The sequence below is a fragment of the Neovison vison genome, chromosome 1 (assembly GCF_020171115.1).
Source record: "Neovison vison isolate M4711 chromosome 1, ASM_NN_V1, whole genome shotgun sequence".
Lineage (NCBI taxonomy): Eukaryota > Metazoa > Chordata > Mammalia > Carnivora > Mustelidae > Neogale > Neogale vison.
In genome coordinates this window covers 64,602,866-64,624,480 of record NC_058091.1, presented here as the reverse complement: position 1 = coordinate 64,624,480, position 21,615 = coordinate 64,602,866, and the positions used below count along the sequence as shown (strand labels likewise).

The following is a 21,615-nucleotide window of genomic DNA, read 5'->3' as shown; positions in this document are numbered from 1 at the left end:
GTCTTAGAGCAATGCAGAATGTTGTTAGGATGTTACATTGAGAAATAAAGTTCTGTATTTCAGAGAGTCCTTTATTCCCCTCTCTTCTTTTATTCCAACGTTTTTTTTTAATTTAAGATTTTATTTATTTATTTGACAGACAGAGATCCAAGTAGGCAGAGAGGCAGGCAGAGAGAGAGGAGGAAATAGGCTCCTCGCTGAGCAGAGAACCCGATGTGGGGCTCGATCCCAGGACCCTGAGATCATGACCTGAGCTGAAGGCAGAGGCTTTAACCCACTGAGCCACCCAGGTGCCCCTAATTCCAGTGTTTTGAGTGGTTTATAGTATATCAATTTATAGTAAAATCAGTTTATAGTAAGATGTAAAGGAAGAAAGAATGGATAAGCAAAGCGCTCCCCAAAGTGTAATAGTGAACACCGCATCAAGAAAATATAAACTCCGTATGTGCTGACCCCTGCGATTTCCCCAAATGTGGGAAACTCGACTGCATAATTTGTGGTAGTGGGGGACTGCGTTCGCGCTTTCCCCTGATTAAAAAAAAAAAAAGAAAATATAAACACAACTTTTAGTGAGATGCTTCAACAATGAGCCATCCCACTTTCAGAGAGCTTTTGATTTCCATGTTGTGGAGCACTCCATACCCCTTCAAGGAAGTTCCACACATCTTTCTTTACTTCTCTGACTTCTTCGGCCTAGTATGGGTTGATAAATTTCAGCCACCACACAGTAAGAAGAGCCAGGTGCCAGAGCTCCAATTTCAACAACTCTGCCAGCTCCTTCATATACCTTTTGCTCCTACATATAAAGGGGCAAAATAAGATGATAAATAGTTTTTGGTTAGTCACTGATTTGCTCTATTTTTGATAAAATTAGTAAGTCATCCATAGTCTTGGCAGTAGCTAGATTATAGGGTTTCTTCCCAGACACATACTCCTCCAGAGTCCTCATTCAGAGCCTGATAAAGGGACAGATCATGGTTGTGTACATGCAACATGAAGGCTGCTGACCTGCTGACCCAGTGGCCAGAGTCTCTTTTCCAAGAATTGGACTGTGAAGAGAATGGAGGAGACATGGAGACCACTGGAGACACACAACATGTGGCCAGAGGGGTGAACTCAGATCCTTTAAGACCCACTTCTCCATTTGTCCTTCCCAGACTTCCAAGCCTGGCAGCACTTTCTTTTTTGCATCTGTCTGTCCCTAAGTTCACTTGTTACCTCCTAATAACTGCCCCCTCCCAGTTGAACCAGTTTAAATAGGTTTCTGTTGCTTAGAACTAAAGGAACCCTGCCTTAAATGCGTTCTGAAAAGGAACATACAGTTAATCATCAAACAAGATAAAGTCACTGAAGGTGGATTAAAATATTATAGCAAATTTGGCATAAAGACATAACGCTCTGAAGCAAAAGTCACTTCAAACGTGTGCCCCAATGTTCATAGCAGTAATGTCCATGATAGCCAAACTGTGGATGGAGTTTAGATGCCCTTCAGCAGACGAATGGATAAAGAAGATGTGGTCCATACACAATGGAATATTACTCAGCCAACAGAAAGGATGAATACCTACCATTTGCAACGACATGGATGGAACTGGAGGGGATTATGCTGAGTGAACTAAGTCAAGCAGAGAAGTACAAATATATGGTTTCACTGATATGTGGGCCATAAGGAATAGCTCAGAGGACCACAGGGGAAAGGGGGGAAAACTGAATGGAAATAAATCAGAGAGGTAGGCAAACCATGAGAGACTTTGGACTTTCGGAAACAAACTGAGGATTACAGAAGGGAGGGCGGTGGGAGGATGGGGTAACTGGGTCATAGGTATTAAGGAGGGCACGTGTTGAGATGAGCACTGTTATACACAACTAATGAATCATTGAGCATTAAAAATTAAAAAAAAACAGTTTGTGTAAAATCCATAAAAATGAGTATGCATGGTCCTCAAATGAAATTAAATATAATTAACAGTAATCTTTAGATATGCAAGTAAGATTAAGTGGACACTAGCTGAACAAAGGCACAAACACAGATAGACATACGCAAGAGTTGTAATGGTGATGCCAAGAGCTAATTATTTATCAGTGATGGTGGAAGTGAGAAGGAACTTAAAAAAAGGTTAAGAAAAGTAAGAGGGAATTGAGTGGCAGAAGAGAAGACATACTTTAAAGCTAAAATGTTACTTAAGTGAACAAAAGAAAAATACCAAACTTATCTATTCACCTGAACTTACCTTTTCCAGTGAATTATTAATTATAAAGACTCGGTATACTAGCTCATAATAATCTTCTATTGATACATTTTTTCCTTTTTGGTCTCTATATGGTAAATCCGGAGCATGGAGAATCACCAACAAAGATCCATTAACTTGGGCCATATTCATTACTGGAGGATCTATTCTTGCTGGAGAAAGAATAGGAAAACTTGACAAATCACTCAAAAAATAATATTTCACATGGACACACTGTAGATAACAAGTCACGATTAAATTTAGAGATCTGGCTGAAATCATTATGAAGAGATACTGCTGAAAACTAAAATAAGAATGTCTGAGAAGTTTCTTTAAAGATAATTTTTTCTTTGCAAAGACTCATACCTTCTGGTTCAGCTTTAAGGAGAAATTTATCAGTCATTTCCCCATTTGGGAAATGAAGTGTAAAAAGTTATTTGGGTGGAGAACTTAGAGTAGGGCAAATATTTTGTAGGTTCTTTTTTTTTCTCTCTTTAAAGATTTTTCTCTTTAAAGGTTTATTTGACAGGGAGAGGCACAGCTAGACAGGGAACACAAGCAGGGGGAGTGGGAGAGGGAGAAGCCTCCAATGCGGGGCTCTATCCCAGGACCCTGGGATTATGACCTGAGCCGAAGGCAGCCAAGTAACGACTGAGCCATCCAGGTGCCCTGATGTTTTGTAGGTTCTTAAAAGATGCAAAATTTCATAGTAGCTTTAAAACTGTTTGAACATGTTGCTATAAAATTCATTCTACAGGATTATGTTATATGCTATGGAATAGCATGGGAATGATCCAGAGAGAGAAATTTTGGTCCTTTTATCTTGATATCATTAACTAGATCATTATGAATTAGGAAAGAATATTGGATAAATTAGTGGTCACTTCAGTTTTCCTCAGATTAGCTATAATAATCCTAGGTGGAATTAATTGTTTGGTGGATATTGTTGTTGTCATCTCCTTTGATATTCATTACATATTTTCAGTTTATAGATTCATATCTTTTATAATTCTTAAAAATTAACCATTCTCGATAGATAAGAAAGATAATATAGACAGATAGACAGGTGAATAGAGAGATATACATGCTCATCTTCTGGAATTTCAATTCAACTTCTGTTAGAATTTCTTATTTTCAGACCTGTTTTCCAGCCCACCAATTTACTTTTCAGCCATGTCTGAACTGACTTTTAAATCCCCATATTACATTTTCTTTTAGTTCAATGATTTTTTTTTTTCATTTTAATGAGCTCTATTTGGGTCTTTTTCAATCTTGTCCTTAAAAAAAAATTTTGTACTTTGATTATGCTTTTATTTTCTCTGCTATGACTTTATTTACTTTGCTATCGGCTTCCACTATTATAAATACCTGAAAGGGTAGTCCACTAGGTGACTGTTCCAAATTTGCTTATACTGATCTGCTCCCTTGTGTTTTTACTGTGAGCACGTGTCTAAAGTTGATACTTTCTTTTTTGTTGCTTTTGTTTGAATTTTTAAAATTTAATTAAAAGATTTTTTTTAAATCAGAGGAAAGCCTGAACACAACCCCCTACCAACAGAAATTGTGCAGCGGAGTTCCCTGTGCTTGGGGAAGTTGCAGGGGTTAGAATGACCTGGGTACATCCACCTTCATGATCATGCTATCTCCCCAACCAGGAAGTATGAATTTTTAAATTTTAAATAAACTTTTATTGACCTATAAGATAGATATTGACAAATAAATAAATCCTATATAAGTAAATCATATGGCTCAACAAATCTTTACAAATAAACACTACTGAATAGCTATTATCCAGATTAAAAACAGGACATTATTAGCACTCCAGAAACTTCCTTCACGTTCTTTCCCATTACTTAACTCCAGATGATGACCACAATTGTCCTGACTTCTATCACCATATACATTAGTTGTTTCTTTCTTTTTTTTTTTAAGATTTTATTCATTCATTGAGAGAGAAAGAGAACGTATGCACACTTGAGCAGGGGAGGGGCAGAGAGAGAGAGAGAGAGAGAGAGAGAGAGAGAATCTCAAGGAGACTCCATACTGAGTATGGAGCTTGCTGTGGGGCTCGATCCCATGGCCCCCAGATCATGACATGAGTTAAAATCTAGAGTTGGACGTTTAACAGACTGAGTCCCTCAGGTGCTCCCATATACATTAGTTTTTGAAATCATGCAATACATAACTATTTTTGTGTCTGGCTTCTTTCACTATAGATGTATACATGAAATTTCATATATACATATATGTATATGTATATACATATATGTATATATGTATATATGAAATTATGGGCTGAATTGTATCCCCTTAGAATTCATCGGATGAAGCTCTAATCCCTCATACCTCAGAATATGACCGTATTTGGAGATAAGCCCTTTAAAGAGGTAATTAAGGTAAAATGAAGTCAGACTGACTTCATGGGTGGTATGGGTGGGTCCTAATCCAATATGGCTGGTGTCTGTAAAAGACATGGGCATGCATGAGCACAGGGAGCTGGCTATGTGAGGACACAGAGAGAAAGCCAAGGAGAGAGGCCTTGGAAGAAACCAAACCTGCTGGCACTTTGGCCTTGGACTTCTAGTCTCAGAACTATGGGAAAGTAAATTTCTGTTGTTTAAGCAGGCATTCTGTGGCATTCTGTGGTATCCTGTGGCAGCCCTAGCAACCTAATATATATATATATATATGTGAATATATATGATATTTACATATTATATATTATATATATAGGAATCTATGTAGATTATATATATAGGAATATATATAGATATTCATCCATGTTGCTGTATTAAGAGTTTGTTCTTTTGGTTGCTAGGTAGTATTTTTTTTAAATCATGTTTTTAATTTATTTTCAGCATAACAGTATTCATTCTTCTCTGTATCGTTCCAATTTTAGTATAGGTGCTGCCAAAGCGAGCACTGCTATATAGTATTTAAATGTATGACTATTGCAATTTATTCACAGGCTTAGGTTGTTTTATATAGGTTTAGCTCTTATAGATATTTCCATGTTTCAGCTGACACACCAAATTATATTCCATTAAGTGGTATATGAAAGTTCCTATTTTTCACATTATAACACTTGACAATATTATTTTTTACAAGTTTTAATTTTGGCCATTCTGGTAATTGTAAAATACCAATTCATTGTGCTTCTGAGTTGCATTTTCACAACTAATGGAATTTCATGTGTCTATTGGCCATTTGGATGCCCTTTTTTGCAAAGAGCTTTTCAAGTGTTTTGCTCATTTTTTTAATTGGTTGTTTGGTCTTCTTCTTATTGATTTGTAAGTTTTTGTACATTCCAAACATAATCCTTTATCGGGGACATTGTAAATATCTTCTGTGACTTGCATTTTATTTATTTTAATGGTATATTTTGATAAATAGAAATTCTTAACTTTAGTGTAGTCCAATTTATTAATAATTTCCTTCAGCATTAGTACTTTTAGGAATCTGCCTATCCCAAAGTCATGAAAATATTCTCCCACGTTATCTTATGGAATAGTAGTCAACAGACATTTTCTGTAAAACGTCAGGTGATAAATACTTCAGGCTTTCGGGCAATATATGTGTCTGTTGTAACTACTTCACTTTGCCATGGCTTTTGTAGCATGGAAGCAGTTGCAGGCAAAATGTAAATGAATGGGTGAGATTATCAGAATTTTCTTGACAAAAATAGAAGCAGGCACTTTGGTCTACAAGCTACAGCTGCTGAGTTTTATAGTTTTTCAGCCAGCTAGACTTGATTTTGTAAATGGAAAGGGGAACAAGATTTATTGTCTTATTTAGTCTCAATTAGACCATAGTTAATTAACTTCACTGAACTACACTGTGGACACAGATCAAATGACCCTATTCATGTTGCATTCCCTCTGAACTCTGACATTTGGTTTTGTGTCTGCAAGCTGTCCTGAGGCCATATCAACCTGATTCAACCTCAAGTTGGTGTTTTCTAAAACACAAAATTGGATTATATTTAAATCTCAAGGCTTTATGAATTTAGGAAATACCTAATTGGTAACAGAGTCAATACTGAAACATTGTCCTCCTTTGTTTCCTCTTTCTTGGATGGGCTTTTCCTAGTCTGCTCTTTTATTTATAGGAGCCCTTCAAGTGTTCAAGACTTTGTGACGGTACTAGTTGTAACTCCACCTTGTGCTCACCTACAACCTGGTCCTCTGCCCCAGGAATGGCTGTTACCACTCAGGGTCTAGTTCCCAAACTAGAAAAATACTCTCAGGACTTTACTTTGTTTATCCTCTGGTTTTCCTTCTGGTTTCCAGCTACTTTGTTTTGGCCCCTGGAGATTTCCTTTTTTTTTCTCTCATGTTCTTCTATAAGAGAATGTGAAATGTTTTATCCAGACTTTGAAAGCATTTTAGAAGAGGTCAGTTTCAACCCACACAAACTCCCACCCCATTTAATCCGAACCCAAAAGTTGTTAATCCACTTGTCAAATGTCAGAAATTTTGCCAAATTGATTAGTGAAGGATTTCCCCTTTGTTTACACTTTAATTCTGTGAAGTGGTTGGTATTTAATCCTCTTTGTGATTTCCATGTTCCAAATTCTAGTAATCACAGACCCTTTGTCTATCCCTTGCAAGCTGAGAAGAGAGTTATTGCTTAGTTTTGTAGGCTAGTTTGACATATGTTTAATTTTCTCCTAGATAAAAAACTTATTTCTAACATTCTTGTCACATATCTAGCAACAAAAACCCAAAAACCAAAAAATCCAGTCCTTTTTTACTAACATGTCTCAGAGTTTAGACATACTTCAATTGGCAGACATTTGTTAAAGATGAATACTGGTAAGATTATATTATCTCTTTTTCATTAAAATATTTTTGTGTAAGCTGACCAGTCTTTGCCCCTTCTCGCCCAAGTTGTTATTACTGAAGAATTTTCTTTTAATCATATGCATGTAGAACCTGTCCTTTGAATGTGTACCTTCATCATCTTAGATTTGGTTGCTCAATGTGATACTTCATCTTAATCTTAAATACAGGTGAAGTATATACTTTAAGTATTGGCCTAGGATACCAGCGAGCCTGGCTGCAGACATCACAGGAGCTCCTGGAGTGTCATCTAGGATGCTGAGCTTTGTAACTGAGTGACCATTCTTGACCTTTGCACTCAACTGTGATTGTGTTACAACGGACAGTTTAAGATTACTTGACCTTACAAGGCCATTTTACTCGAGTACTCTCTCCTTGAAACACTCTCTTCCCAGAGCATATATCAGTCCTCTGGTTTCCTCCTACCTTGTTGGCTATTTCTCCTTGTGAGATATAGCTTCCCTACTCAGGCATCATTTGTTGAGATTCTTTCAATACCTGACCTTACCAACATTCCTTCTCAATACTTCTTCCTGCCTAGGCAGTCCTATCCATGCCCATTGTATTATATGCAAATGTATGTCTTAGAGAGTTGGGGATATATGCATAGATATTTCCCTTGGATATTTGAAAAACATGTTAAACTCAACATATTCAAAATTGACCTATGATCTCCAATACTTTGTACCCCATCAAACTGGTCTTTTTCCATCAAACCTCATAAAAAAAAATCTCAGGGATTCATCCAATTATGCAAGCCAAAAGCCTGGAAGTCATCTTTGACATGTCCTTCTTCCTTATTTCTACATGCAACCCATCACCAAGCCCTACCAATTTTTCCTACCAAATGTCTCTTCAATGATAAATTTTCTATAGTCCTTTCCATTATCCTAATTCAAGCCAAATCCTGACTCTTACAGACTATTACAAGAACTCACTAACTCAATTGCTCTTCTTTTTCTGATCTGTACTTCCAAATATAGCTGAAGTCATCTTTTCAATACACAAATCTGATCATGTAATTCCTGATTAAAATTACCTTATATTTTTCCAGGGACGCCTGAGTGGCTCAGTCAATTAAGTGTCTGACTCTTTTTTTTTTAAATAATTTTTTTAAAGATTTTATTTATTTATTTGAGAGAGAGAGACAGTGAGAGAGAGCATGAGCGAGGAGAAGGTCAGAGAGCGAAGCAGACTCCCCATGGAGCTGGGAGCCTGATGTGGGACTCGATCCCGGGACTCCAGGATCACGCCCTGAGCCGAAGGCAGTCGTCCAACCAACTGAGCCACCCAGGCGTCCCAAGTGTCTGACTCTTGATTTTGGCTCAGGTCATGACCTCTGGGTGGTCAGAGCCAGCCCCATGTCAGTCTCTGTGCTCAGAGGGGAGTCTGCTTGAGATTATTTCCCTCAACTCCTCCCTGCCTCATGTATGCTCTCTCTCTCTAATATAAATAAATCTTTATATTTTTAACGATTTTATTTATTTATTTGAGAGAGAGAAAGAGCGAGAGCTAGAGAGAGCACAAGTGGGATGAAGGGCAGAGGGAGAAGCAGACTCCCTGTTGATCAGGGAACCTGATGCAAGACTTGATCCTGGGACTTGGGGATCATGACCTGAGCCAAAGATGGATGATTAACCAACTGAGCCACTAAGGCACCGAAATAAATACATCTTTAAAACAAAAAATCACTTAACAATTTTATGGAAGAAGTCATAACTCCTTAAAAGAAAATTTTCATTCTTGGTCTATCTCTCCAGTCCCCTCTTTTTTCACATCCCTCCTGCCCGCTCTTCTTCACCATGTGTCTGTCTTTCAGACTCTTATACTTGGCCTGCTTCCTCCTGCCAGAGGACCTTTGCCAATGTTATTCCCTTTGCTTGGAAATCCTCCAACTTTTTTTTTTTGTCTAGTTAACCTCTAACCATCCTTAGATATCAGCTCAAGTGTCATTTCTCCAGAGATGCTCTTCCTGACATCCCTGATCAGGTCCCTCCTTGACGAGGTTCTGATACGACTGTGGATCTCCTTTGTATCACCTGCCATTAGTATCATGTTATGTTTATTTGTATTATTATTTTATTAAAGTCTGTCTTCTCCACTAAACAGAAATCTCTATGAAGAAAGAAACTTCTTTGTGTCTGCTGTGCTTGCTATTTTCTCCCCAAGACCTAGTATAATGCCCAGAACATAGTAAGTGCTTCATAAATACTTGCAGAATGAATGGAGCCAAGGTGATTATTTAATCTGACTTTAAGTCACTCCATTAGAAAATCAGGTCTACTCCAAAACTCCACAGCTCATTCTAATTCAAGAAAATATGGTTTTAAAAAATACTGAAATCATACTGAGCCTCAAATGCCACTATAACTTAAGAATTTTTTTTTAATGTTGCTTTGTCCCTAGATAGATACCAGGAGCCAGAACCCCTTAACCTAAAACCACACCCCAGTGTTCAGAAACAGATCTCAGGTGAGTCAATGCAGCTAGCTGATTCATTAGGTCTGTATCACAGACTCTAGGAACATGCTGTCCTTGTAGCCTAGCAACGTGTTTTTCAAAACATTATTTTCAGAAAGCCTCAGGATTTGTGGCAAGAGAGGCAAAGCTGGAGGTAAGGAAACAGGCAAGTGAGCAGGGGTCTCATTATCTCTTCCACAAGAGTTGCTCCAGTTTTGACTGTGATACAGATTGCTTTCCTATTCTTCTTAAGAAGTCCTGGCAGAAGGCTTTTTTAGTTTGGGGGCTTTTATCCTTCATAGGAGAGACATACAGAAAGAACACAAACCCTTCTCAATGCAACACTATTTCAATTAAAATATAAAAGAACCAAGATGCCCTTCAACGGATGAATGGATAAGGAAGATGTGGTCCATATACACTATGGAGTATTATGCCTCCACCAGAAAGGACGAATATCCAACTTTTGTAGCAACATGGACGGGACTGGAAGAGATGATGCTGAGTGAAATCAGTCAAGCAGAGAGAGTCAATTATCATATGGTTTCACTTATTTGTGGAGCATACCCAATAGCATGGAGGACAAGGGGCGTTAGAGAGGAGTAGGGAATTTGGGTAAATTGGAAGGGGAGGTGAACCATGAGAGACTATGGACTCTGAAAAACAGTCTGAGGGATTTGAAGTGGCGGGGGGGTGGGAGGTTGGGGTACCAGGTGGTGGGTATTATAGAGGGCACGGCTTGCATGGAGCACTGGGTGTGGTGAAAAAATAATGAATACTGTTTTTCTGAAAATAAATAAATTGGGAAAAAAAATATATATAATTGTGTTGACGCTCATCTCAGCCAATGTCTTTGGCTAATCTTATCAACTAACCTAATGGCTCACACTCAAGAAAGCTTTGTTTGAGGAACAAATTTGAACTTGACCCCTTTTCTAGGCTTGAATATAGCAATTAAACTACGCTGCAAATTCCCTCTTTGTCATATACCAGCTTGGTTATAAAGTCTCTTTTTCCTCAACCAAAGAATTGGTGGAGTGTATTAGGCTTGAATCTCGTGTTATTCCAAGAAATACTGTGCTGGATGCCATGGATAGTTTGCTCAATTCCCATTCTACTCTTCTACTAGTTGAAGATTTGCAAAACTAAAGATGCCTTTTTTCTAAATTCCAATGCATCTAACATTCTGGACATGATCTAATTAGTTTGGATTTAATTAGACATTGCACTAGTTAGATGACTAGGATGAGATTTGGAAGGCAAGAGAAGTAATAATGCTACCAGTTTTATGACAAATCTTTCATCTTTCCCTAAAGAATAATTATGAATTGGAGAAAGGTAAGTACAGACTCTGGCCAGAAATGGGACCCTGATTCTGAGTTGATAATTATCTCTGCAAACTCAGAATGCCTCTTATAGTGTGTTCTTATAGTGGTCAGGTAATAAAAGTAAATTTAATGAGCTAATACACAACAACCGACAGATATCATTTTCATTCCGGTTCCCTGATCCACGGAAGTTATTATGGGATGGAAGTTCAAATGGAAGTCAATGGAGTTTCTCTTTTGAACAAAATCTGTGCATCAAAACACCTTGAAAAGTGCAGAGGTAGTGAGATGTATCACTTCTCCACTTGACTCATTTATTTCAATTATACCCTCCTCTTCCAAAAAAGACGGACCTTGAATGATAAAAAGGAAAATTGCAAACCTATTCAGGTGGTGACCATGGTGTAATTGCTATTTAGCTGCAGTATCTCTGTTCTGGAGCCAATCAATATAGCTATTGGCTGGAGAAATTTTTCCTGCCTTTGTTCAATAATTAGAAAGCACCAGAACAATTTCCTTTCACTTGGCTTTCATTGTCATCTGGATCTCTGTCACATATAATCTACAGGGTCTTTGATCTTTTTACCACAGATTATCATGTTGGTCCACTAAACTGCTCATACAATACTGATTGAACTTGGTATCCTCAAGTCCTACGCACTATAGATCCTTAAGGAAGATACACTGAACCTGAGTGTTGGAGTTAAATTTCCTCTGGGGTTTGTTGAGACATTTCCTTTCCAGTGAAAGGCAAGTTGCTTAACTTTGCATCCTCCACGGCAAAGAAAGTTTCACTGGGTTTGTTGGGCCTCTATGCATTTTGTAGGAGACACATACCACATTTAGTTATGTTACCCATTTGCAAAGTAATCCATAAGATTTTCAGCTTTGAGAAGGACCCAGACTAAATGACAGACTTCTCAACTAGTTCATGTTGCAAACAAGCAGCTCTGCCACTTTTATGATCTGGGAAATCTAACAATTTTCAAATTATCTGTGGCAGATCAGGATGCTATTTAGAGACTGTGGCAGTTCCGAGTCCTGGGATTTTTGGCACAAAGTCATTCCCTCTTTAGAAAGTAACTATTTTCCTTTTGAGAATAATTTCCAGACTTCCTGAGCTCAGATAAAAATGGAACACTGGAATCAAGTGATACAAAGGAAACATGTGACCTGAATTTCCTATCATGAACTGGGTGTCTTCTGATGTAGAACATCATAAAGTGCCAACATTAAGTGGAAGTGGATTCTAGGAGTCCAACTTTTAGCAGGTCTTACCATCAAATTAGTTTGTGAAAGTAGTTCAGTGCAACTACATCTACTGCTCTATTACTTTTTCTTCCTCTATAGTTATGGCATCTTGAGGAGTCCTACATGACCACTTAACTTAAGTAAGGTGGGGGGGGGAAGAAAACTGATTCCCAGAAGGTTCTGCATGACATGAGGGTACTGGCCAGAACTGGACTGCTATAGCACTATACACACTCAGTTTGTGGCAGGAGATCTGGATAAGAAGTATATGGATGGACCTCTGAGCAAATATTTCTGTGTTCAGGTGAATGCAAAGCAAAATATACTTACCAAAAGGAAGTTTTCAAAAATCTAGGTGGATATAGAATTGCAAGAGACCAGAATAGCCAAAACCATCTTGGAAAAGAAGAACAAAGTAGGAGGGCTCACACTTTCCAATTTCAAAATCTGCCACAAAGCAGCAGTAATCAAGACAGTGTGGGGTTCCCTGGGTGGCTCAGTCAGTTAAGTGTCTGCCTTCAGCTCAGGTCATGATCCCAGGGTCCTGGGATCAAGCCCGGCATTGGGCTCCCAGCTCAGTGGGAAGTCTCTCCCTCTCCCTTTGCCACTCCCTCCCACTTGTTTTCTCTCACTCACAAATGAATAGATAAAATCTTAAGAAAAAAAATACAGTGTGATACTGGCATGAGGAAAGACATATTGATCATTGGAAACAACCTGAAAGTTTAGAAGTAAACACACAGGTCTGTGATTAACATATTTTCACCAAGAGCACCAAGATCATTCAAGGGTAAAAGAATAGCCTTTTCAACAAATGACACTAGACAACTGGTTGGCCATTTATGAAAGAATGAAGGTAGACACTTACCTCACACCATACACAAAAATGAACCAAAATGGATCAAAGACCTAAATATAAGAGCTAAAATTGTAAGACTCATTTTAAGAAAACTTAAGATAAACCTCTATAGCCTTAGACTAGGCAAAAGATTTTTAGATATACCAAAAGCATGAGCAACAGGGAAAAATAGATTGGATTTCATCAAAATTAAAAGCTTTTGTGCTTCAAATCACTCCATCAAGAAAGTGAAAGGACAAACCACACAATGGGAGAAAATGTTTGAAAATCATATATCTGACTAAGTCTGGTATCATAATATATCAAGAACTTTTATAACTTAATAATAAAAAGACAAATAATCCAACTTAAAAATGGGCAAAGGAGTTAAATAGATAATTCTCCAAGAGAGATACACAAATGGCCAACAAACACATGAAAAGATACGTAACATCCTTAATCAGGGAAAAGAAAATCAAAACCATATGAGGAGGACGCCTAGTTAGCCCACTCCATTAAGTGTCTGCCTTTAGCTCAGGTTATGATCCCGGAGTCCAGGGATCAAGGCCTGTGTCAGGCTCCCTGCTCAGTGGAGAGTCTGCTTCTCATTCTCCCTCTCTCCCTGCTCTCATGCTTTCTCTCTCTCTCTCTCTTTCTCTTTCAAACAAACAAAACAAAAAAACATGAGATACCTACCACTTCATACCAACTAAGATGCTATAATCAAAAAGTCAGACAGATGTAGTGAAAAGAAGGGCCATCTGTACCCCACTGTTTATAGCAGCAAGGGCCACGGTCGCCAAACTGTGGAAAGAACCAAGATGCCCTTCAACAGATGATTGGATAAGGAAGATGTGATCCATATACACTATGGAGTATTATGCCTCCATCAGAAAGGATGAATACCCAACTTCTGCAGCAATGTGGACGGGACTGGAAGAGATTATGCTGAGTGAAATAAGTCAAGCAGAGAGAGTCAATTATCATATGGTTTCACTTATTTGTGGAGCATAACAAATAGCATGGGGGAAAAGGGGAGATGGAGAGGAGAAGGGAGTTGAGGGAAATTGGAAGGGGAGGTGAACCATGAGAGACTATGGACTCTGAAAAACAATCTGAAGGGTTTTGAAGGGGCAGGGGTGGGAGGTTGGGGGAACAAGGTGGTCAGTATTATTAGAGAGGGCACGGATTGCATGGAGCACTGGATGTGATGCAAAAAAAAAATGAATACTGTTACACTGAAAAGAAATTTTAAAAAAATAAAAAAAGAAATTTAAAAAAAGTCAGGGAGGTGTTGCTAAGGATGTGGAAAAATAGGAAACCTCATACATAGCTAAAGGGAATGTACAATGGTGCAGTGGCTTTGGAAAAGAGTCTGGCACTTTCTCTAATGATTAAACACAGGGTTACCGTGAGACCTAGAGATTGCACTTTTATGTATATACCTAAGAGAAATAAAAACATTTTTGTTTTTGTTTACACAAAACTTGTACATGAATGTTTATAGGAATACTATTTATAATAGCCAAAATGTAAAAACAATTCAAATGTCCATCAACTGAGGAATGGATAAACAAAATCTGATACATTCATGTACTGAAATATTATTTAGTCACATACTGAGTGAACCTTGAAAATGCTAAGTGGACAGTCACAAAAGACCACATATTACATGATTTCATTCATGTGAAATGTCAAGAATGTTTGAGTTCCCTAACTCTGTACATACAGAAAGTAGATTAGTGGTTGCTTTGGGCTAAGGGGCTGCAAAAATGAGAATAAGAAGGTGATAGCTGGGGCGTCTGGGTGGTTCAGTGGGTTAAGACTCTGCCTTCAGCTCAGGTCATGATCTCAGGGTCCTGGGATCAAGCCCCGCATAAGGCTCTCTGCTCAGCAGAGCTGTTCAGCCTGCTTTCCCCACTCTCTCTGCCTGCCCCTATGCCTACTAATGATCTCTCTCTCTCTCTCACTGTCAAATAAAGAAATAAAGAAGGTGATAGCCAAGGAGTATGGTGTTTCTTTTTGAGGTAATGAAAATGCTCTAAAATTGACTGTAAGTGAAGGTGGTAATATCTATTAATATACTAAAAACTGCTGAATTGTACTCATTATATAGGTAATTGAAATTATATCTCAATTATATAATTATATATCATCCTTTCTGATGAAGGCATAAAAAATATAATTACATCTCAATAAAGTTGTTTTAAAAACTCTACATGGAGGCAGTGAAAGCTTATTTCTCCAGTGTCTCATACTTGCTCTTCGGGCTCAGGAAAAAAATGGCAGTGTGAGAGGGATGGAAACTATATAGAGACTCAACATATGGACTTCCTTTGAGCAAGGAAGTACTGTCAGTACTGTACTTCCTTTGGGCTGACAGTACTGAGAGTCTAACTTCCCTGTAAGGAGGACCAATGCTGAACCCCTAGTATAGTTCACTGTATAGAGTAGATTTTTTTTTTTTTTATCCCTTCTAATGGTGAAGGGACGAGAGACAGTGGAATGGACACTTTCCTGATGCTAGACTTGTCTTCTCTGCTTCAGGGCTTTTATCAACATTCCTGCTGACTACCCTACAATGAATGTAGTAGTATTTTATTCATGAGCATAATATTTGAGGATATATTGCTTAACTAGAGAAGAACCAAGTTAACGTCAGTCTCATACCCAAAGGAATATTTGGCCTTCTGATATATCCCATCACTTAGAAACCCCCACTTCACAGAAAGATAAAGTGGCTAATTGAAAACTCAGTTTGAGAGACAGGACCTTGGGAGCTGGTATATGCTCTAATCTTGTGACCAATAATATATGGTGCTCTTTCTTTCATAGACATTCACTGGCCTAGGATATAAGAAATAGAAGTGGGAGGGCTGATTCTTACTATTAAATATGATGAAGGACTCATGAAATGATTTGTTTCCCATACACTTGATTATAACAACAGTGGTTTCAAAGAATTGGAAGTCAAAGCTGCCTTCTGACTATGAGGAGCTTTTCATGCCATTTAACCAACAAGGAGAAAATGAGGTCCTTGTGTGTTGTCCGGGCCCCTGGTTCTGAGTATCAAGGAGAAGCAGAGTTGCTATTTATATAACAAGGGCCAGGTAGAAGTATGCTTGGTATCCTCTGTGGTGCGTCTTACAGCTCCTATATTCAATGATAAAAATTAATGTAAGGTTATGTTAAACTAACACAGGAAAAGACTAAAAGGACCCCAACTCCATTAGAATGAGGAGCTGAGGTACTGGCTGGAATGAAAGTGAACACTGAGTTAATAGTGAGAAAAGTTGGGGCATGTGGGTGGCTCAGTTGGTTAAGCAACTGCCTTCAGCTCAGGTCATGATCCTGGAGTCCTGGGATCGATCCTGCGTCAGGCTCCCTGCTTGGCAGGGAGTTTGCTTCTCCCTCTGACTCTCCTCCTTCTTATGCTCTCTCTCAAAAAAGTAAATAAAAAATTTAAAAAATATTGTAAAAAGTTATAAATGTTAACTGCCTTCATGGCTAATGGTGATTATGAGGACTGCAGTAAATACCCATATTTTCTTTCTTGCTTTGGTATGCATGTTTTTTTATATATATACATTAAACACTTTCCTTTTTCTCTTACCCTTTTGTCACACCATTACATGGTAATGGTTTATTTTATAATTTACATTTTAGATTATATTATTCTAGGATTATGACTACATTAGAAAAAGAATATATGTCATTGAGGAATGGATATAAGAACAAACTTCTTTTCTCCCATTTGGGGGAAATGAACAGAAGTCTTAATTTCTGAAGTGTATTTTCAGGAACTTCACTCCCATGCTCGGGAAAAGCATTAGGACTCCTTTTCTGCCGTGTAAAACTACTTCTCCTCGTAGGAGCTGGCAGTCTGGCAGCAGACTAGACTGTGGCCCTGCAGTCAGATGCAGCAGGATGGGAATCCTGACTTGGGTGGTATAAGCCATGAGACCGGCCAACCACTGGGCCCTCAGTGCCTTGAATTCATGGGCTATAAAACAAGGTTAGTCAAAGCCATCTTCCAGAGATGTTTTGAGAATTAGGTCAAATAACGTGATGCCTAGAGTTCAGCAAAGCACTGAGCTTGCTCCGTGGGGCTACTCAGGGGCAGGAAGAGCAAATGCAAAGAAACTCCACGGGAACTCACTTTCCCACCAGGGAGTGAAGCGCCGTGTCATGGTCCAGCCCGAGTGGATCCCAGCTGAGGTGGTCCTCACCCGCCCATAGTAAGGTTCCTGTATATCTGATGTTTCATTGGTAAGGTCGCAAAAGAATTCTAGAATACCCCAACAGTTCTCTTTATTTTTCCATTGTCTCTGTCCGTACCTGCAGAAGGGAAAAGACAAAGATCTAAGGGTTGATGTTGTTGTTGTTGTTGTAGTTGTTTTCCCAGTTGAAGAAGTTTTCCATTTTTTCAGTCTATTAATTTTTTAGACCGATTGGGATTTGTCCTCCAAGGTCAGTACCCCTGTGACAGCTTCCGGCTGTTCTCCAGTATCTTTAAAAAAAGTTCTTATTCTTGATAATCAAAGTGTTATCTTGCTGAAAGATAAACTCAAGCCTGACGTCTTCTGTACCGTAGCAAAAGGGTTTTGGGTTTTTTAATACTTAGTGAAGTTTTTCTTCTGGTATATGAACCAACTTCCACTTTTGAGTACTAGCTTCCCACATCCTTAATGCTTCTGAGGTTTCAACCCTGTGGTTTTCTTCACTTCTCATTGGCCTGCTGTTGAGTAATGTGGCCAATTCTGAGAAGTCGCTACCAATTTTCATCTCAGGTATTGCTTACCCAACACATCTGGTCAATCTTTTCATTGAAAGTGGAGTGGGGGGTTGCAGTGAGGGAGCCCTAAAATCAGGAACTAGGAGTGAGGGAAGGGAGCCCATGAAGAAAGCCCATAAAGAAGCAGATAGGTTGACTCAGCCCAAGAGTATGAGATGGTACAACGGCAGAAGGGAAGATGAGTGGTTCCCTTCGTTTTCCGTCACAAATCAGAGGACATAATAAATGACGGTGGGAACAGAGTAGAAATGAGAAGCTGGGGCAGAAGTCTTTCCAAAACACTTGTGGAAAGACCTGAAATCTAGCTTTCCAGCCACATAATGAGGAATACTTCCAGTGTCTGTACTTTGTAAATTTTATGGTGGCAGCAGCGGCATTTTATCAAAGGATACCGTGAGAGCAAAACCTATTACATATATCGGGCAAAATTTGATGTTTTTAATTGTTATTTATTGTTGATATATGGTCTTTGCTAGCTGAATTTAGCTATAGTGGCTAGTTTCTCTTGGTAATGTGATACCTCATTTTTTGTCCTATCCCAAGTGGGACAGATATTAACAGTAGACCCACATGAAAGGAATAGAATAAAGTGAGAGGCTTCAAAAATATAAATCTGCATTGTGCTCTTGAAAATATCATACAGAGAGGAATGGATCCAAGTAATCTGAATCTCATAAAGTTGAGGAGCCCTCTTTAAGAAGAATTATGAGTATAAAATTCTCCCACAGGGTCCTAAAGTTTAATCTTCATTAAACAACTTCTAATCCACTGTCAACACTGGACCACTTATAGGCCCTATTTATATTACCTAAGGTGAAAGTATAAAAAAGACACACCAAGCCTTACATTCTATATGCTGGAATAGCTCCCATTATGCACAGATCTATTTTTAGAACAGAGAAAGCTTTATTGTAAAGATGCATACATTTTACAGTTGCTATGCAAAATCTGTTGAGAAAAGCAGCAATAGTTAAAGACTGAAAGACTTCTGGAAATGGTTCTTGTGACATTAACAGGAGGTTAATTAATGGGAAAATCTGACCTTGAACCTACTCCCGTCTAGAGAGACATGGATTTGAGGGTATGGAATAAAAACTGCTATTTCGGTCCACAGCTACCTCTGATTTCTGAGCTTTGAATGAAAAATCATGAATGTGGTACTGTAATATCTGCTGTCTCAGGATCTCTCAGCCACCATCTCAAACTATGGAAGAGAAGGAGGAGCCCCAGTAACCCCCAGAAATGGATGAGTGGGAAAACCCGCCATTAGCAAATCAAGAGCTTCGATCTCCTGGCCTCAATCCTGGAAGGGAACTGATGATATCTGAGCTTTGGCAATGATCCCCCAGAAGCAGCCCACAGAGCACAGGGAGGAGCATGCCACAGCACATTCTAGGAGTCACTTGTTTTTGAAAAGAATTTTCTAAGTTTTCAAAAGTGACTGTTGAATTAAAAATCTCTTTTGTGCACTCATCCCCATGTGTCCCGCAGCGGCTTCCTCAACTGTCAACAGCGTCAGCTTGGTTGAGTACCTACTACGTGCTAAGCACTTTGTGCCAACATTCACTAGATAAATAAATATGTAGAGACCCCCACTGTGTGCCAAGCTCCACTGGGAAGTCAGAGGCTCAGCTCGTAAGGTGTTGGTGCTACGTCTCTGAGGGGTGAAGCGTGTCCCCAACAGACTGCTCATCATCGAGACTTTTGTGTCCTCAGGCAGCATTTAAGGAGACAAGACGCTCCTGTCCCTACCGCTGCTTCTTCTTAACCCCTCTGAGGCTGAAAAAAAGGTCCTAACACTCCACTGTCTTCTAGAGCATATATTCCTGGTGGCCATCTTGATCCCAGCTGGAGGAACCTCAAATTACTTACGTTTTATATTGCACGAAGTAGATACTGCTGTTGCTGGTGCAAGCCCTCCCAGGCTGCCAGTGCAAAACATTGTGGAAATTTCGAGACTGGAAATGTACTCTCTGAGGCTTCAGAGACTCATGGGCTGACTGAGTTTCTAAAATAAAAGGAGAAAGAAAAACTTTGAACATGAACAAGGGCACGGTTGTTCTTACCAATACTTGGCAGTGTGATGCCTGCATCAGGATTTCCTAAAGGAGTTGCTGGAAGTGCAGATGGGAGAGGTGGAGCCCAGAAGTCAACTTCTGAAACTGGAGTGTAAGGATTTTTATGCATGCTCAAGTTCTAGAACAACTGTGTTCCTGACTGTAAAACCTCAAGCGATACCCTCCCATCCCATTGCCAAGCTCCAGAGGGAGCAAATGGTAGTGAAAAAAAAAAAAAAAAATAGCATCTTCAGTGCCTTCCATGACGGTGATGGAATGTAATGACCAAGATGAAAAGCCCGCACCAAGGCCACTCACCCACCTTCCCAGGAGCCATTGTATGACTGCTACACTGAGGTGAAATTTTGCCTGGGATCCATTTTGGTTCCAGGCCCTCAGCCCAGCCCTAGGTTTCTCCTTCCTCAGGATATGAAGTTTCTTGAGTGTCTCCCCTTTCGTAGCTACTTATTAAGTCCACCTGGAGTTATGCAGGCTGCAGAGAGAAACTGACTCCATGTCTGACCATTTCATGTCAGAAGAAAGCTGAAAATTTGACAAAGCCAGGAAAAGTAGAGCCATTTTCAACAGTCCCTTGAGCAGACTCGGATGACAAAGTCGTGAGCAGTTAAAAAGAAGTGAAGCACTTACCTATGACCCCAGTCGGGAAGAAACAGATGAGGAAGCCTAGAAAGCAATGTTTGGGCGGCATGGCTGGAGTGCGACCGGTCAGACAGCCAATGGCCCCTCACTGAGAGTGCAGCTCTGGACAGAAGAGGAAACTGAAGAATCCTCAGGCTGGACATCCCCTCGTGGGTTTAACCATGGTTCCTTGAAGCCACTCCGATTTCACTCGGTTAAGACACTATGTTGTTTATTATTCTAGGGTTATTGTAAAAGTATAAAAATCACTTCAAAGAATATTTGCCGTAAGTCACTTCAACGTGGAAGCTTGTTTTTGTCGGGACTGGGACTTTGTTAGCTCCGAAAAGGCAGAACACGGAGGATTGGCAGACTGCAGGGCAGGGTAGAGCAGGAATTGTGCAAGGTACTAGAAGGTGAGGGGAGTAAAACACTCCTGAGGCCCTCAGGGAAGGTAGCGCTGGGAGGCCAAGGTGCTGGCTGGCAGACTGATTCTGAGAAATGTACTCGGGAGTTACAGGTACCCGGGCTCCTGGCTGTGGTTCAAGCTGGTAGGGTGTCTGATTGATTCTTCCTTTTCCTCCCTTCTTGGAAGCTCTCTGACTAACTTCCTGGGTATACCTCGTACCCTCCACATCCTCTGGCTCTCCACAGGGCTTCCGGGCCCTACTCATCCCTCTTCCCAGTCCATGGTGGCCCGGGGCCCCACTCAACTAATGTTCTTCCTTTTCCATTCCCCACCTTCGTTTCCAGCCATCTGAGAAAGATTTTGAGCTGTCAAACTGCAGGAGTCCTTAAAACGTTGAACGGCGGAGGGCAATCGTGTGGAGCTACATTCTCTCTTTTTCATATCTTCTTTGAAATCTGATTGAACTAGGTCATCTGTTCTTTGCCTATGATTCATTATATTCATTTTTCTTACCGATTTTTTTAACCACATGTTTGGAGAGTCACTAAAATTGTACGTTAGAGCACAAGAAGAAAGTCATAATTTTTTTAAAGATTTTATTTATTTATTTGACAGACAGAGATCACAAGTAGGCAGAGAGGCAGGAAGAGAGAGAGGGGAGGAAGCAGGCTCCCCGCTGAGCAGAGACATTGTTTTTTTAAGTGAGGATTTTTAGGTCAAAAAGGGAAATACCTGTAGTCTCTTTTAAGTCCTTGGTAGAAAAACCTCT

The 21,615-nt window shown here is 39.5% G+C and overlaps 1 protein-coding gene and 2 pseudogenes across 2 annotated transcripts; 1 reads left to right on the top strand and 2 right to left on the bottom strand.

Annotated features, from left to right (window-relative positions):
• Positions 1–282: 282 nt before the first annotated feature.
• IL22RA2 (interleukin 22 receptor subunit alpha 2) lies at positions 283–20,524 on the bottom strand. 2 transcript variants are annotated; one of them, XM_044236690.1, is made up of 5 exons: positions 20,447–20,524; positions 19,614–19,749; positions 17,106–17,284; positions 2,232–2,401; positions 283–796 (listed from the first exon to the last, which is right to left on the bottom strand). In XM_044236690.1, exons 1-5 carry the CDS (start codon positions 20,505–20,507, stop codon positions 647–649), a joined length of 696 nt encoding a protein of 231 aa, XP_044092625.1. In that variant the 5' UTR covers positions 20,508–20,524; the 3' UTR covers positions 283–646. The 2 variants fall into 2 exon arrangements, with proteins under 2 accessions (XP_044092625.1, XP_044092619.1); XM_044236684.1 differs by lacking the exon at positions 20,447–20,524 and having other exon boundaries at positions 19,614–19,883.
• LOC122896767 lies at positions 353–531 on the top strand (annotated as a pseudogene).
• LOC122896779 lies at positions 3,752–3,890 on the bottom strand (annotated as a pseudogene).
• Positions 20,525–21,615: the final 1,091 nt, after the last annotated feature.